Source organism: Phalacrocorax carbo, chromosome 2, assembly GCF_963921805.1.
Source record: "Phalacrocorax carbo chromosome 2, bPhaCar2.1, whole genome shotgun sequence".
Classification (NCBI taxonomy): Eukaryota; Metazoa; Chordata; class Aves; order Suliformes; family Phalacrocoracidae; genus Phalacrocorax; species Phalacrocorax carbo.
The window spans coordinates 119199715-119217398 of record NC_087514.1 but is presented as its reverse complement, the minus strand read 5'-3'; the positions used below and the strand labels follow the sequence as shown (position 1 = coordinate 119217398).

Sequence of the window (17684 nt, the reverse complement as noted above, 5' to 3'; positions counted from 1 at the left end):
GATTAGATCAGTCCTTTGAGTTAGCATTTTTGACCAAAGCGCTTACACAGTTTTCAAAATGAAAAAATATTGAGTTAATATAATGCTATTCATGCTACTAGTCATGGATATATTTCTACCTTGAAAATGTTTTGAAAGTTAAAATTATCATTCATGAGTTTTCCCACAGGCAGCTAAGACTCACTGAAGAGTTGAGCTGGCCAAATACCAAGGTAAAGCTATTTTCCGTCCATTTTACTAGGGACAGACTGAAAACAACTAAATAATAAAACTCCTAAGTTTTTAGACAAACAATAATAAAATGGAAATGAGTTTACAATCTGCATTATCAGACAGAAGTATTTAGAAGCATAACACCTATAAATACATTGCTCTGAAAGGAGAGTAAGAAGTTCTTTTCAATATTGCAGTACCATTCCTCATGTTGTGCTGCACTAAGGAAACACTTTCAAAGTTTACTCTAACATTAAGCAGGCTCTGGCACTTAAAACCACAACTATTCATTAACAGTCTCCTCAAATTTTGCAACTGCTATGAAATAGCATTAAATGACTTACTATGCAAAGATGGTTCCATTGTAGCCATTCATACAAGATTCAACAATCTTTTTGGCCACACTTGAGAACACTGACTCCTGGGGACAAGGGAAAGAGAAGACACTTGGCAACGGTCATTTAATGTCTCTTCTATCAGTGTTTTCTATGCCATAACTTTATAATGTATAAAACAGAAGCATTCCTTAAAATTAGACATGTATCATGATCCCTGGAGTTCTCACAACAAAACAATACATCCTAAGTCTTTGTGACATAAATGACTCCCTCTGAAAAAATTTTACTTTATTGATAGCTAAAAGAAAAATAATAAAACTCAGCATCATAGTAACAGCTTTCACATATATATTATATTAATTTTGGCCCAGTGTTTTTGATTAGGTTATGAGGTTTATACCATCAGTAGGTCAACATTGAACCTATGACACTCAAATCTAGTTAATTTTCAACATTTGCCACTGCACAAAGGTATATTCAACAAATCTGCACAGCTGTTAGCCTCATCTATTTTCACATATTTCTCTTAGACCTGCAAGAATAGCCTAGCTACAAATAACTGCCCACAGTGGGTGAGGGGTTTTGGGGGTTTTTGGTTTTTTAAACAGAAATTAAATGGAATTGAAGTCTTAGAGGAATTAAAATTATGTTCAGAATTTCAAACACAATATTATAAAAATTAAATTGAAGGATCTTCCTTCTAGTATTACCTGTCCCAGATGAACAATGCACCTGTTTAAAAGGCAAATATTTAAGAAGGAAATAACTAATATAAACATTTAAGTTCCTAATGTATAAATCACACCCTTAATATCAGCTACTGACTGCCAGCTATTTTATGTTTGTCTCAACAGGGGATTTTATTTTCTGTGTACAGTGTTACTGTAACATTTACAAATAGAAATTTCAGTTTAAATGCAAAATTTAATTAAAGAAATTAACAGTTAAAAAATACATTAAGACTACTAAACAGCAGAATTCAGCGCAACATTTCTGTACTATAACTACATAGTACCAGTCTGACCACTGCAAAAGACGACATTACAGCTTTAGAAAGGTTTAGTGTAGCAGTTGCCATAATTTGGGGGAAAAACTGCAATGCTGTCATCAGATTCTGGAAGTTATTACCTGTGTTGTTTCCATATTTGCAACGTAATCAAAAGTGAAGATCTTTGGCTCAGGCTTCGAATGCAGACGGATGGTATTTGATGAAAGAACAGATAAACACAAGCCTTGATCTCCATCAGTTAACACAGTTCCCTCTGAAGGGGGACGTACCCTTACATAAACTTTGATAGCGTCACCTTCAACACTAAATGAATAATTATGCATTAGGTTACTTTGAAGTAGATCTATCAGCTGTTTGATAAAATTACATCATAAAAATCAGATCAAGCATGTGAAGTCATCCAAAGGTTTCTCCTGAAAATATACTGCTTCTAGCCATGCACATCAACTCATTACAAGTCAAAGATTTATTAAAGACAACGTGGCGGATTTAAAAACAAAGATCATGAAGTTAGTGGATTTTATTGCTGTTGCATGTAACTTCAGCTCTAAAAGAACACATTTCACCATGAACTTGAGAGACATAAAACCATTATATGTAATGTTTATGTATATGTTATAATAAAGACTTCAGTAGCTGCTAAGACTATGGGCTTCAAGCATCCTCCTTACTACTGGAAGTTATACAAATCTTTACAAATGGAGGTGATGATGCTACATTCCAGCAACAAAGTTACTAGCATTTTTCTTTGCTGCTTGCGAGAATGGAAAGAACAATCAATTCTTGATCCAGGAGTCCAATAAAGTATAGCAATGCCTACACCTAAAAGCTCCCTAATCTATTTTATCACATTTATAAGTGGATGCACCAGTAAATTTAGCTTGATTTGAACTGTGCATGGCTATTATATTAAAGCTTTGAGGAGTTCTGGCACAAATACCAATATAATATTGAAGAATTAAATTCTTACGTGAAGTGGCAGCAAACTTGGATTTACTTTAGTTCATTCTTTCCCAAAAGGCAGTTATTGCACAAGGGTGTTATAACTGTTTTTTCATTAGATAATATTATTCTGAGTTGTGGCAGCAACTGTTTATATTTGAAGGGCTTTTTGGTTTAGCTTAAGACTTCCTCACAGAATTGAGGCTCCCTGTGGAATATCACTTCAAAGAAATTCTAAAGTTCAGCTGCAAAGTTTGTGGACCAATGAAAATTTATTGCATGGCAGCATTCCAAGAGGAATCCAATGCCTCAGAAAAATACTTTTATTAAGAGAACTTTTTTTTAAGCCTGTAAGGAAGTGAGGCGAGAAAGGCAACAATCTCATGCAGGAGAATATTAAAAAAAAAAAACAACACAAAAATCCAACAAACTTTAAATTCCTTTGCAAAGTAGTACTACTTTTTGTACAATGTGATTATTCATATACAGGAACGGACCAATACTACTTTACCTAGGTGAGTTCAAAGGTAATGCAGTCTCCCGCAAATCTCCTATAAAAGAGAAATACACACAAAAAAATTAAACAAGATAAAATTATTGCTCAAACCCCCCCATTTAAATAGAAAATACTGTAAGCAGTACTGGAGGAGATAAGTGGAGAGCCTTATAAATATCCATTTCATGCATGAATCAGAACAGCACAAGAGTATTTAGTAACTATCTTCCTTTGACAGAAAGTTTGCAGCTTCTTGCAAAGGTAGAGGAAACTCCAGTCCTGATATGTGAGCGTGCAGACGCTTGTAAACATATGTGCAATGAGTATTCTCTTAAATTAAGGTATATAAGATTTTGCAAATGTTTTGGAGAATTAGGAGCATATATGTTAATAGTATTATATATTCTCATATTTTTAAAATTGCTAACTCACTGCACATAAAACAACAATAATGAATGAAATAATTTTACTGACGTGACTGCAAAGACTCAGTTTCCTAAACCTGCAAAACAGAGTAGCTATATTACATTCACTTTTATAAAGTATTACTGAGCACTCTGTAATGCATAAAGCTCTCCTACACGTACGAGCATCATTTTGCACAGCTTCACATCTCAAGAAGGCGGCACGTATTACCCCACAGGTAGATGCAGTGACTTATTTTTTTGCTTAAGGGTGAATCTGACATGAAGTTATTTCACACAGGTTAGTCAAAACATTAACTAGAATAACAGAATACAACTTAAAAGCAAATGAAATTATAGTGAAAGATGATTTACCAAAATATTACAACAATAAAGCCCTTATAAAGTCTCTAAAACTGCACAGGTGCTATTGTAGGGGGTTCCCTTTAAAAGTAGGATTAATAATGATGTGCAAAGGCACTAACCTTCTCATTAACGCTCATGCTACATAAATATCTTGCTGCTGCTGTGCAAGCCTACCTGCTTTGATTCACACAACAACATCTGAGAGATGTGCTAACTTCTAATTCGGTTATTTATTCTTCAAATGCTATCAAAACTGGCTGGGGCAACAAAAGCTGTGCATTTTAAAACTGAAACCAGACTGATAGATACTTGTGCAACCGGTACCTTGGGAAATGACCGACTCTCAGCTAATCATTCTTAGCTCCCATTTTAAAGCACTGCTCTTACTTGAACGTTTCTAAGAGACTAGTTACAAACATCACAGCTAATTAAAACTTGATAAAATTGCAGAAGACTAACTGGTGAGCGCGGGACGGCTGAGAGCAGCAGGGTTTGTAAAGCCTTCCCGCTTGGCAGGCCTGTTCACACGTTATCAAGCACGGGAAGCCCTTGGGGATACGGGTGTCAGAAGTGCTTCTGGAAGCACTAGGGGCCACCCGGCTCCTCCAGCCCCACCGCCCTTCCCCGGCACCACTGGGGGCAGCGCGGCTGCCCTGCGAGCACTCCGAGGCCGCAGCCCCGGACACCGACCCCTCCCGCCCGGGCACCGAGCCCAGCCAACCCGGCCGTACCTCTACCGGGCCCGGTTTGTTCTTACAGCTGTGCAATGTCCCCATCGGGGACGGCCAGCCCCAAAGGGCAGAGCCGCCCCTCGCCCGGCCAGGGGCACTGCGTGCTGCGCGGCCTCCCTCACCGAGCCGCCCCGGTCCCCGCCTGCTCCGAGGGGGAATATCTCTCATCCCCCTCTGGGCCGCCCCATCCCGCTCACCTCTCACACCGGGAGCCATAATCCCCGCCGGCCCCAGCACCTCCCCGCCCACCGGCCACCTCTCCAAAATGGCGGAACGTTTGAATTTGGCGCTAAGAGCCGCAGGCGGCATAGCCCCGCCCCCTCCCCGAAGCCAGAGTGGGAGCGGCCATTTCGCTCTATGGCCTCCTTCCCGGTTCCGGTTTCTCTCCTGCTATTGGCTGACAGAGCCTTCGCCCCCTTCACGTGATGGGGAGGGGTACGGAAGGGAGGTGGTGTGTGACTCGTGTCCCGCTAGGGCTACCGTCCTCTCGCGCTTGCTCGGCCCAGAAGCGCGCGGTGGGAGGGAGGCCGGGGCCGGGCGGGGGGGAAGTGGCGGCGGCGGCAGCACGGTGTGCAGCGGCCATGAGCAAACGGAACCAGGTCTCCTACGTGCGGCCGGCCGAGCCCGCCTTTCTCAGCCGCTTCAAGCGGCAGGTCGGGTATCGGGAGGGGCCCACGGTGGAAACCAAGGTAACGGCCTGGCCCCGTGCTCGGGCAGCACGGCCCTCCCCGCCGCCGGCCTCTTCCCGTGTGTGTCGGGGGAGTGGGGGGGAAGGCTTGTGGCGGGGCCCTGCTTCCCTTCCTGCAGCCGACCGCCGCTCCGTGGGCTTCCTCTGCCACGATGCTCTCCCCCCCACCCCGGGGGCCTACAGCGAAGGTGGAGGCGAAGCCCCGCTGCAGGCAATGGGGAAGCAGCAGTTCCAGGCTTTGCCCCGTAGGCCGAGCGGTAACTGTAGTTTACCTGCTTAAAGTTAACTGGAACTGGCTTTGTAACTTGTTTTTTCTTCTGTGTTGGAGATTCAAAACAACAACAGCAAAAAAAATTTAGTGCCCCTCCCCCTTGCTGTTTTTAATCATAGTAGCCTGGTGTTTATGGTGCCCTTTGCAGAGCAAAAGCCGGAAGAAATCGGCTTTTTAGAGCAAGCCAGTGCCGACCTGTCAGCGCCCAAGTGGTCTGTGATGATGTTCCAAGTTTAACTGGACTTAAAAAGCCCGGGCAAGAAAAGAAAAAAAAAATTTTTTTAAGAGTATGGTAAAAAATGTATTGGAAAGGGGTTAACATCATCTTAACATGAGGTCAGTAGACACAAACTCCAGTATGATGGCCAGGAAGTCGGGGCAGGGGCAGTAGGGCTTGAGCCAGCTTGTTAAAAGGGAGCCTTTTCTGAGGGCGTTCTTTTTTTTTTTTTTCTTCTTTGTTTCCAGTGTGCTTTTGCATGTGTTTCCTGCTATTTGTAAGGTTTTTAGAAGGTGTATTAAGAAAGAGGCCTGTCATTATTTGTGATGACCTGGAATTTGAGATAAAAGTATGCCTTTAGTAAACTTCGTATGAACTATTTCACTTCCTGAGGAAGGTTGCATTTTGTCTGTCTCTTGGTAACTTCAGTAGATCATGGTAATGCTATCTATACTTCTTATAAGATGGAAGTTTTCAGTTCCTATAATATTGCCAAACTTTATGTTGTTTCACTGAAGTTTCCATGCCATCAAGTTTATGTAAAATGTTATTCCAAATGATTCTTCCATCTCAGAGCACAAGTTTGAGAGAGTGGAAACAGGGACATGGTCTTCTTGTGTCAATAATGCTTACAGTGATTTGGTTAGGCAGCTTTAATAACAAGGCCACCATGGACTTCTCTTCGCATTGTTTTGAGTACATCATAGAAGATTCAGATTTGGACTCGCACATTTAAGATTTTCTTAGTGTTGCATCACAGGCAGTGCTTGTACAGTAAAGATAACAAACGAAAGGAATTAATTTCTTACCTTACAAGTTCCTACTGCTTTGGTCTTTAATTGAAAGAGCCCATACTGTTTTTTTCTAGGGGCTGCTATGTCTCCGTGATAGAATTGGAGTGCCATTTGGACAAAGTGTGTTCGGAGGGCCTGGCGCTGGCAGCTGTGCCATGTCTCATCGCTAACGTTACAGCAAAAGTGAAACAAGAGTACTAGCCCACCCTTAGCTGTTGTGATTTAATATGGTGATCAGAATTGCTTTTATTTCTCTCCTGTCTAGAAAGAGCAGCTTCCGCTTGCAGATGATGATAGTGAGAACGGCAGTGACAAGGAGGATGAGCAGCCTCAGGTGGTAACACTGAAAAAAGGGGACTTGACTGCTGAAGAAGCAATGAAAATTAAACAGCAAATCAAAGAGGCCTTAAAGTCAAATGAATCAGGTGAATTTCAAAATACTAATTTCTTGCTTTATATAGTCAGAGAACCCATAAAAGGGAGCTTGATATTTGCCCAGTTTTTTACCATTTAATATACCACCTTTGATTAGTTGTTTTGAATTTTTCAGATAAACAATTTAGTCTTGTGTTTCCTAATCTGAAGTTGCTGAGTACATATCCAAGCTGTCTGGCAGTTCTGTGCTTCATGATTGTGCATCGTCCTGCCTCCAAACACCACCTTAAATATTTTTTCTTTTTTTGTTGTTTTGTTTTGTTATGGTGTGTCATTGTCCTAGTACACAGTCTTTTGACATCACCTGTGATAATTTCTGAACTCATTAATTAGTTCAGCCATATTTGACAGTGGAGTGGATATCTTAAAGGTAATCGTATGAGTTCATGAAAGAGAGTGGGTGGAAGGAGGAAACTCAGGTTAGTGCTTCAGTAGAAGGAATGGCAGGTGTGTAAGCTCAGTAATATGTTCACTTAACGGACTGGTTCATGTTATTACTTGCTTAAAATCTTCCCCAATGTGTGTTGTGACTTGCAAATATGTTAAGCAAGATTAATGGGTTAGTTGAAAATAACAGATGATACAATAGTGCCAACAAACAGCAAGGCTACAAAGAATTAGAAAGCTTTATCTAAGTTATTGAACAGGCTTTTCAAGAATGGAAAGATGGAAGAGGTGTGGGAGAGGTTGCTGCAGTTAAGACAATAAAGACATGAAACTGTAGCTGGTGAATACAGTTACGTTAAGAAATTCTGTCAGTATTCATCATTCAGATATGGTTTGCATAAATGCTTTGAGAGTCAAAAAACTTCCATCATCACACAGGGTGTGATGAAATGTAGCTTTATTTTTCTTTTTTGCTGACAGAAGACATGACAGATTAAAGGTAGGTATTACTGTCTCTAGTGAAAATGTCTTGATAAGTAAGAGTACAGAACTGGAACCTCCTAAGTATAAAATAGAACGGTGATTCATAGAAGCTGTGGACTTTTTCCTCAGTTAGCTATTGTGACTATTTACAAAGGCTGTAAATAGAGTTTAGAGCAGACTGAGAGGCTAGCACACAGCTATCAATATGACATCCTCAGTTTCTGTCTTTTTCTGCCATTTGGATTCGAAAATTCAGGTCTGCGCTGTTGCTATGTAGGAGGCATGTGCTAAAATTTAAATGGTAGAAATGTATAAATAGAGAAGTCAAATAGCATTAGTGGGAGAAAATACACTAAGAATTTTATGTTTTTGAAAAGCAGATGAAAAATTCTTGATTTTTATAATATAGGTTAGCTTACTGTCTGGTTTGTTTCTGCAGGTAGGTATGTATATGTAAGGTGTAACCAGGTAGTGGACTGAGGGCTGTGTTTATATAATTTGAAGTCCTCTGAGAAAATGTGTTCAGCTTCCGGCTTACTTCCTGATCTCTTATTATTGAAGTGTAATGCATGTGCTTGGTGTTGGAGTTTGAGAAGATGTCACATGATTTCTTTTCAAAAGTGGGATCACCCTCCTAGTATTGGGAGAAATTTCAACCTATGGAAAGAAATGACAGTATTCTTTCTAAGCATTGGTTTCCTTTTCATATAAGCAACTTGAATTTTGAATTATCACAGTAGGAGGAAAAATGATTTTGTAAGGCTGGGCAAAAAGAAGCAGTTGTGCATGAGAATCTGTTGTGGTGGAGTCCATGCTGTGTAAGAAGTCCAAAAGAGCTACCAAGTTGAATACACAGTGTGAAATGGAAATGTATTTGAACAGAGTAACTGAACTTCTGTGGTGGAAAAAGACATTCCTAAGACATACTTGTACGTGGTGAGCATGGTAGTATTGAGTCCTTGTGGGACATTGGCACCTCTGTTTATTACCCCTTTAGCCCTTCAGTAATAACTTGCGTTTGGAGGGAAAAAAAACCAGTAGTAGGCAGCAAGAGTGTTGAACAACTATGCTCGGGGGACCGCTGCCCTGTGTTGTACATCCTTGTGTTGTTCATCTGCCTTTGCTGTTAATGTGAGGTCTTGGACTCCTTTTTCTTTTTTTGGCTTAGGGGTAAGCACTACTATGTTCCTCTGCTATGGAGAGTACCCACTGTGAAATTTTTAATAAGGTGTGGATGACTGTGCTACGGCTTGCTGAAGGCTTTTTTAAGTCTTTGTCCATTTTTGCACTATCATTCTGACCTCTAGATTTAAATTGATTTCTACTCAGAGGCAGGTATTTAGACAGCTGGTTACTTCCAGTTTAATAGAGTTTTGAATAACACGTCAATTTCTTTTCTTCTTTTGGATAATTGTCAATTCTGAAAATGGGAAGTATAAGGAAAGTTTGATGCTGCATGATTTGATTACATTTCTTGTTCTTCGATTTTTACCACAGAGTTGAAAATGAAATTAATTTAATGGGTACTAGACCATTATATATAGCCCCAAATCAGATCATTAGTGAAATTACATGAAGCTGAAAAGGTAGCAGAGGAGTAAATTTTCCAATTGATAATTTTCCTTTCCACCATGCATCAGTGCTGAGGCACTTTGATAGATCATAAGTCATGTGCTGCTAACTATCTGTTGTGAAGAGAAACTTAGTTTTTTCGAAACATGGAAGGTACTCAGTTTTGAGGTTCTGCCCTCTCCTCTTTTATATTTGTAGTGATTGTCTTCATTTGAAGGTCCTTGTCTTCAGGCTTTTGTTTGGGACTAGTTACTCTAGGATTTTCCATATCTTGTTTACATCTTCTCCTGTATTTTCTCCTATAACCAGTTTGACACGGCTACACTTTTTATTTCAGGCATCAGCAGTTCCTGTGACTTGCATTTTCTTTAACAGATGAGTAACGCTTTTGCATTAATTTGGCAAAGCCAGCTGATGAATGTCCTAGCTGCACTTAGTTGTGTCCTAAGGCAGAACAAAATTCAGTGAAGCTCATACGTTGGCTTTTCAAGTATAGTCGAAGGGAACGTTTTTATTTAGGACTGAACCTTTCCTATGTGAGAAAACGACCTTCCATCTTGAAATACTTTTCTCCATGTAAGACTGACTTAGAGGCTTTTTAAAAAGAAGTAATTTATTAACAGTAATTTTGCTTAATATTTTTATGCATCATTTTATAAATAGAAACTGTTGGTTCAAAGGCAAAGAAAAATGGTTTTACAAGAAACTAAATTTGCACAAGAAGAAAAGATGGCAATTACTGCAAAATACTTTTATCCCAGCACTAATTATAGTATATGGAATTGATTTTTCAACTGCTTTTCTAGTTCATCTGGCCTCTGTGGTACTCTGATACATGCAGATGTCCACATTTGGCAGAAGGTGTCCTTACTCATTGAAAGTCCAATACTATTCTTGTCTCATTCTATGTGCAGGGGTTGGGGGAAGACAAGAGAGGGGAGAGGGAAGGAGGATACAGTCCATGCTGTCTTGGGTATCCGAGCTCTTTCCTTAGCTTAAGCAGCTGTTAAATCAGATATACATCACAGAGTTCATGCTGCTCTTTGTCCTGTGAACAGCAGGAATCTCAATCAAAGCTAATTTTACAGTATTTAAGTAACAAAAACTTTCCCAAGTGTCCTCATAAATAATTGAGAGTGACTATCTAAGCAAGACTGGCCTTTTTATCTTCATGATACCAGTGTGCAGAATTCCGGTAGTAAATGCTTCTAAGAGCAAGTGTAGAGATGGGTGGCCAGAAAGCACTAGAAGGAGCATCTGCAATGGCTGCCCTGAACTTCTAACCTTAGAAACCATTAAGAAATTGGCCAGGTTATCATAATGATAAAGTTTGGGAAAAAATTGAATTGACATATATCTTGAAATATTGTTTTTGCTGCTCCTGCCAATTTAGTGGTGTTTGTGTTTTCTGTTGTTGCCTCATTCACCCATGTGAACAGAAACTGCTGAAAAATGGTGCTGCTAACTACACAAATGACTACTAAATAAAAAAAAAATACAGTAAACTGAAGAGCAGTGGTTTTTTTCAGACCTTCATTTCTACTTCTTCTATGATATATAACTTACAATTAGAAGAAAAAAATTTCTGCTTCTTAAATTGATGTCACTTGTGAAGTGAGTTTTCAGCTCAGCATCTGATTGTGCCCCTCTTAGTTGACCAGTGTAAAGGTTTGTGATCCGGTTAAAAAGCAGCAATGGCTAAGAACGGTCAGAATTTGAACTGCTAGTGTAGTTTTTTGACTCTCTTACCAGAAGTGGCTTTTGTTATTTCTCCTGTAATGCTTTTATGTTGGTTGTATTTTACTTTTCACATTTCAGTGTGTTTATCAGAAATCCTGCTTTTTCCATAATTTGTAATACTGATCCAGTATTTTATCAGGGCTCTGTTTTAAAAACTACCAGCAGTTAGGTTGTTTCTTCAGTCCCTTCTTTGCATTGCTTAAAACAAGCCAATTTTTGGAGGTGATTGATAAAAACAGAAAAGACGGATGACACATAAGAGTCTGGTAAAATGAGAAAGGATGAGGTGAAGCTTTACCAGCTAGAAAAGACAGTCTTAACAAATCAACACAAATTTCTTGAGCTGCTACATCAGGTTCTTTCAAAAAGCAGAGTCTTCCTGTTCTCCCTCTTTCCACAAGTTGCTTAGGTAAGGACAGGCCTGCTGTGTTTCTTCATCTGCTTCACTCTTTGTCAAGCACTGTCAAGAACATCATAGTTCTCGGAAGCTGGCCTGGGCTTCCTGCTGAAAGGAATGTCCTTGAGCATATAATGAAATTTTGACAGTGTTTAACCAGGCCAAGAGCTTAAAATCTTTTCCTTTGATGCAGAATGATCTGCAAATAGTATTGAGGCCCTGGAGGTCAGAGCTAAGCTAGTTGTAATTTTGGTGGAGTGTTTGAGCTTTGCTCTGTTTATGCACTTTGCTTATTAAGAGTTTAAATACATATTGCAAAGATACCTATCAGTTTCTCCATCTGGGAGACAAGATGAAATGGTTTTTGTGCAGTTCAAAACGTAGGTAGCAGGAGACTTGGGGGTCAAACTGAAAATCCTGACTTCCATTTTTACACGGAGTGTGAATACATAGTTTTTTATCAGATTTATTTTGTTTATATGCTTTTGTTTTTTAGGGGTTTGGGTTTTCAATTTACCATTCTAAGAAATGTAGTAGTCACTCTTTCAAAGAGTATCCAATGAGATTTTTTGATGCTCCTCATGCTTATGCAGTAGCTGGTTGCTTTGAAGTCCTATTTCCACAGCTGTACTAGTACTGTATACAGTCTTTGTGCTGACTGGCTCCAGTATATAGACAGTTGGGTCTGCTTATAAGTGAAGTTTTTCTTACAGATGGTTTTTTTTTTTTTTTGCAGAATTTGGCTTGTATCATGTGCCTTGGATTTTGTTTAAGTTAGCAGATCTGGGTTTCCCAACAAATATTCTAGTTAACTAACAATTAGTAAGGGGATTTATTTTATATTTAACTTCACAGCCCCAAAATTGAGGCAGTTATGTGGAAAAATATTTTGAATTTCTCATCCAACTTTGGAGACAAATGGTATGTAGTGCATTTTGATTAGTTGTGTGTGATATGTTTTCCAGAACAGTTATTTTGCTCTGCCAGAATTTACCATAGGCACTTCATAAACTTCTGTATCCCATGTACAGCATCTAAACACCTAAGCTTTCCATGCAGAATTCATAATGAATCCACTGGCAAGTATGCTTATCATGTTGCTGGTAATTCCTTGTAATTGTAATGCTTTTCTAATACACCGGTACTGAAATATTTTCCCAAAACTTGGTTAGGTATTTTCTGCATAGTAGTATGCTCTTATAAACTACGCACACTCTGCGTGCGTACTGTAGAAGTTATTGGCAGAATGGGTGCTTAGTTTTTTAAGCTAGGTTTCTTCTTAAAAAGGGTCTGTGAAACTTAAGGAATTATAAATGAAGTTTCCCAGTGAGGTTGATGGTCTTAATTTGTGCCATACAACCCTTAAGACACCAGATTTAATAGTTGTATTGTTTGGAGTATGCACTGAAGAGTATTTCAGCAAGTGCTGTGCATGATAACACTGAAACATTAAGTCTTCTGCCATAATGCTTATGCATTGAGGAAAGAATTTGCGCTAAAGACAAAAGGTATTTATTGGTTATAATTAAACAGCACTTAATCTTGTCAAGCACATAGAAATTTCTGTTGAATCATGAATTTCACAAAAGTACTTCAGGAAAAATATCTTGCACAGAACCTATGGTTCTTTAACATCCTGTCTCATATACATTTTAAAAATTGCGAACTACTGCAGCGTGAGCCTTTGTGTCTGTCATGACTTTACAATTACATCTTCCCCCTCGCCCCTCCCCCCCCCCCCCCCCCCCCCGAAATATGGCCTTGATGCTGTTACTTGTGCAGTAGCTTTCCTCCTCTGCCTGATAATCCTGGAAGGGACTGTTCTTATTTTTAAAATTGTTATTTGCTCTAATATATGCAGAGGAGCAGAATTAGTCAGTTACAATAGTTTGGTGATTTTGCAGATACAAAGAAACCCTAAAACTTTAATCCTATGTGATAATAAAAGGCAGGTTTATGACCATATAATCTTTTTAGCTGTCTCAGCAGGACAGGGTGTATTAGAAGAAAAGCTTTGTCTGGTATAGGTACCATTTTGTTCTTTAAAAGAGGTATCATAATTCTGAAATAAGTGCATTTGTTCTCATGGATTTTACAAATAGTGAAGTGGAATTAGAGGATTCTATAAAGTTGTCCTGTCCATTCAGGTAAGTGGATGCAGCTGGATTGTGTGGGAAAAGCTCTACTGCTCAGAGTCTTCTCTAAGTTAAAACCCATTTCTAACAGGAATTGCAGGAAGAACTGTCCTCAAGGGCTGGTTTCCGTGGAGCAGCTGCGTGTGCATGAAAGATGTTCATTTGTACAGACTTTGTGGCCAGAAAAATACATTTTCCTGACTGTTCTATCAGAGGTGTTGCTGATCTTGGTCTTGGGGAAAAAGAGGAGATAATAGTGAAGGTCTGTATGTGTGTGTGAACATGTGCAGATGAATTCTGCTTTTACTCTTTCTTATAGATGGTGAACCAGAACCTGCTGATGGAAAAATTATGTTCAGGAAACCAGCCAAACGTTCATCAGAGAAGCTTTTGGACTTCAATGTAAGTTCAAGTAAGAAGATGAAAGAGGCAAAGAAAACTAAGAGAGAAGCAACTACTCCGAGTACAGCTAAGCAAATAAAAAATAGCAGTCTTCTCTCATTTGATGATGAGGAAAATGATGACTAGGAGTTGTATAGGGTTTTTTTTAATATATTTTACTTACCCTTCTAGGGATCTGAGTAAGATTGAGTGTTTTCCTAGAAATCGAAGCATGGTATCTACATCTTCTCTTACTTTGTTAGGGTCCAACTAGAGCAACATAGTATAAAACTAGCAAGAGCTAAATCTTTGCCGTTCAGGTGGAACTGTATGAACAGTATGTCATGTCTTTATATTGAAAGAGAATTTAACCATGTATGTAAAAGCTATTTGAGGTCACAAATGAGTAGCAAAATATACCTGTACATATCCAGCTTATATACATTTTGAATCAATACATTTTAAAATGTCCTCCATTACTAAAAACATATTCCCTCTCTATTTACTGGCCTTAGTTGACAGTTGTGTGGTTTTTACCTGTTATTGTTGACTTGACATTCGAAAGAGAGACTGCATTGCTGTGGACAGACTGAAGTTTTCTCTCTCATGGCGTAAGAAAAGTTTGTGTTAACTTTTGCAGGTGTGGTTTGGCAGATTAGCTCTTTGCAGAGCCCTTGCAGTAAGTGAGAGTGCAGCTGCTGAAATCATGTAGCATGTGTCTTTGGTGAATGGAGTCTAAGAAGCGTCAAATTCATTTGAATTGATTGCGCTAGCCAGATACAAAAATTTTGATTGTAGTTGATGGTATCAGCTACTGCAAAAAGATGTCTAAACCCCTGGAGATTGTGCACTTTGGTTATTATACTGATGGGCTCAGTGGTTTGGTGGTGTTTTGTTTTGGTTATTTTAATTATATTTTTTCCGGTTGGCTATGTATATGTTCATAATTATTTGGGATCTCAAACAGCTTATTTTAAAAAACATATTTCATCTTTAAGCAGTGGAAAAGCATTATATTGGTTTTCTTCAAGTAGGAAATTGTAAACAGGAGATTTAAGTCAAGAAATGTTATAGCTGTCATAAAATTTTTCAGTTGCCCATGTACAGGACACTGAAAGTGACCGTTTCTATACCATTTATGTGACAGGATATGCTGAAATTCAAAATAACACTGAGAGCTGATGGAATTGGGGAGAACAAGGAAATGGGACTAGTGACTCTGAGATTATTTGGAAGTATGGTGTGTTCTGTATCCATATTTAAGCAAGACCTGTGACTGCTGCAGAATTACAGGGTACAAAGCAATGAAACCAGTTACTCTGCAGTGTGACAGGACACTGAAAATTATTTGGGCTGTAAAGCTTCATTGAGGAGCAAATTTGAAGTTGCTGTGTGAAACAGCTGGTTTTAGTTTGTTAATCTGGTATTAAACAATAAATTATGTTTTCTGTAAGTGGTCCAAAGATATTCTAATGAAAATTTTGGTGTGTAAAATCAATATTTTTTTTGTCACCTGATAATGAAGCCTCTTATGACTGCTACCTGTCTCCATACATACCAGCTTCCTGCAGCGTAAGATCAGATGCAAGTCCGCATACTATTTCACGCTAATTGTGTCAGTGCATGTTACCCTGATTTTGAAAAAGAAAAGATTTGTTATCCTTTCAGAAAATTAACACCAGAGCTATAAATGGATATTAAAGTCATGTTGTAGCACTGGTCTAATATTAGAACTGCCAGAGAGGTGCAGTGTGACAACCTGATTATTCCCCTGAGGACATGTTACATTTGTAAACACATAATTTGTATTCTGCATATATAAAAAAGAAAAGTCAAACGTAGGAAGAAGAAATACAGAATCAAAGGATCCCAGAGATTAATCTTTCTATTTATTTTGTATACTTAAAACTTGTTTGAATCCATTAAAGTATATATATACACACCCATGAGAAATCTTGTAGCATTACAGTATACTGAAGGAGTATTTGGGCATATTTCAACAACTGAGTAAATATTCTGACTTGCTGAGACTCATCTGAAAGAATGAATTAACCATTGACTGCTTACTTCAACTTTTCTGGTTCTGTTCGTCAGCACAAAAAATATATTTGCTTACATTTTTCTTGCACAGCCTGAAAGCTCTTCGCTTTAGCTGTGAGGCAGTTTAGGAGACACGGCTATCAAGAGATAAATGCTTGCCAAGGATCAGAGGGAATTTGGATTTACCTTAAAATTAGAGAGGGCCTCCCAAATATGCAGCTGACTTGGCATGTTCAAAATAAGATTGAGGTCTTGTTTGTATCTGGTTAGTAACTGCCTTTAAACAAAAATTATTATTTCTAGTGAAAGACTTGTGAGACTGAAGTCTAGTAAAAAGAGGGTTACCCCAAAATATTGGGTGCAGTACTTTTGCTTACTCATGCTTCTTGCCCTACAAGTTCCTGATAGATGTCTGGAACGCAAATAAATTAATTGGGTTTACTTGGAAATATAATGAAAGGCATGTTGTTCTTCAGGCAACACAGCAGGGGAAAGAAAGGTAGATACAGAAACCCGGTTTCTTTCCTTTATTCTGACTGATTTGTAGTGCTCTGACCAGGAGGAGGCCTTTGTATTAATTGTATTTTGCTCCCAGTTCACCTAACAATAACTAATTGGATATATTTCTTAAGAGGGTGAGTGATGCAGAGGAGCATTTTAGTCAAGTAGTCATGTGAAAATTCAGTGTTCTTTATGTGACACACCAGGAAAATTACACACGCCATCAACTCCTCATGAAACCTGTGACTAAAGAGAACAAGTATTTGTTCATTTAGGAAGGAAATGTGAAATTGTCTTAAGCAATCATCTGCATTAAGCAATGGGTCATGGAAAAATAACAATCATAAGAACTTTCTAATAAAGGGGAAGCCAAAGCGAGCACATGGGACTAGGACTGGAATGGACAATCTTCCTGGGTCTTTTTTTTCTCTCTCATCCCTGCCCCCATCCCCAGCCCTTTTCCCCTCCTGTAGTGGGGGAATGTATGTTTTGTTTTTTTCTTTTTTCTCCTTCTGGAGCTTCCTCAGCTAAGTGTGAAAGAAGTGCTGTGGAGGAGCAAGGTGAAAGTAGCTGTGGCCTGTTACCTAATATGGGGATCTTGTACAGTGTTTATTAATACAGTCTTTGATATTTCCCAGTTCATTAAGACTCCAAAACATTTATTGATGGTGGCGTTAGTTCTTGCTTTTCTTAGCTGAGCAGTAAGCCAAAACAAACCTGGTGAACTGTAGGAGCATTGCAGAGATGGATGCTTATAGTGGAGGCTTTTTATGTTGCAAAGGAGCTTGGATGTCATCAGGAAAGGTGAGACGCTCTGTCACCTTTCCTTCTTTTGAAGTAACAGAATCCTTCTCTAAATGATAGGAATCAAGGTGAATCATCAAGAATGCTGCATTATTGAGACAGAAATTGCAAAGACATGGGACAGAATGAGCAAGCAAGTACACGTATGGGCAGGTGGTCCAGGGGTTCCTACCCTTGCTTATATTTCCACCCTGTTTCTCAAAACAAATTTGTTGAACTGCAAATGGTCATTTCATTGGCCTAAACAGGAAGGAATGAGTCAGAATTCTATTCTGATAGTTTTTATGTCCGGCACTTTTCCAGGAAATATCATTTGGTGGATCAAAGGCTGTGTTTTGCA

The 17684-nt window shown here is 39.0% G+C and overlaps 2 protein-coding genes across 9 annotated transcripts in view; one reads left to right on the top strand and one right to left on the bottom strand.

Annotated features, from left to right (window-relative positions):
- The window catches only part of KIF15 (kinesin family member 15), a 43108-nt gene extending 38331 nt beyond the window's left edge, over window positions 1-4777 (bottom strand). For both annotated transcript variants that reach the window (XM_064444065.1, XM_064444066.1), the window contains exons 1-4: window positions 4697-4777; window positions 3014-3053; window positions 1680-1863; window positions 558-634 (exon numbers count right to left, since the gene is read on the bottom strand). In XM_064444065.1, coding sequence (XP_064300135.1) covers window positions 558-634; window positions 1680-1863; window positions 3014-3053; window positions 4697-4715 — 320 coding nt within the window. In that variant the 5' untranslated portion in view covers window positions 4716-4777. The remainder of the gene's footprint in view (window positions 1-557; window positions 635-1679; window positions 1864-3013; window positions 3054-4696) is intronic.
- Window positions 1-17684, top strand: part of KIAA1143 (KIAA1143 ortholog) — a 259367-nt gene that overhangs the window by 191106 nt on the left and 50577 nt on the right. For 2 of the 7 annotated variants that reach the window (XM_064444086.1, XM_064444085.1), the window contains exons 1-3: window positions 5017-5188; window positions 6735-6894; window positions 13938-14020. In XM_064444086.1, coding sequence (XP_064300156.1) covers window positions 5081-5188; window positions 6735-6894; window positions 13938-14020 — 351 coding nt within the window. In that variant the 5' untranslated portion in view covers window positions 5017-5080. Of the gene's footprint in view, window positions 1-5013; window positions 5189-6734; window positions 6895-13937; window positions 15942-17684 lie in introns of those variants that run through there. The other 5 variants (XM_064444082.1, XM_064444081.1, XM_064444084.1 and 2 more) reach the window with 5 other exon arrangements.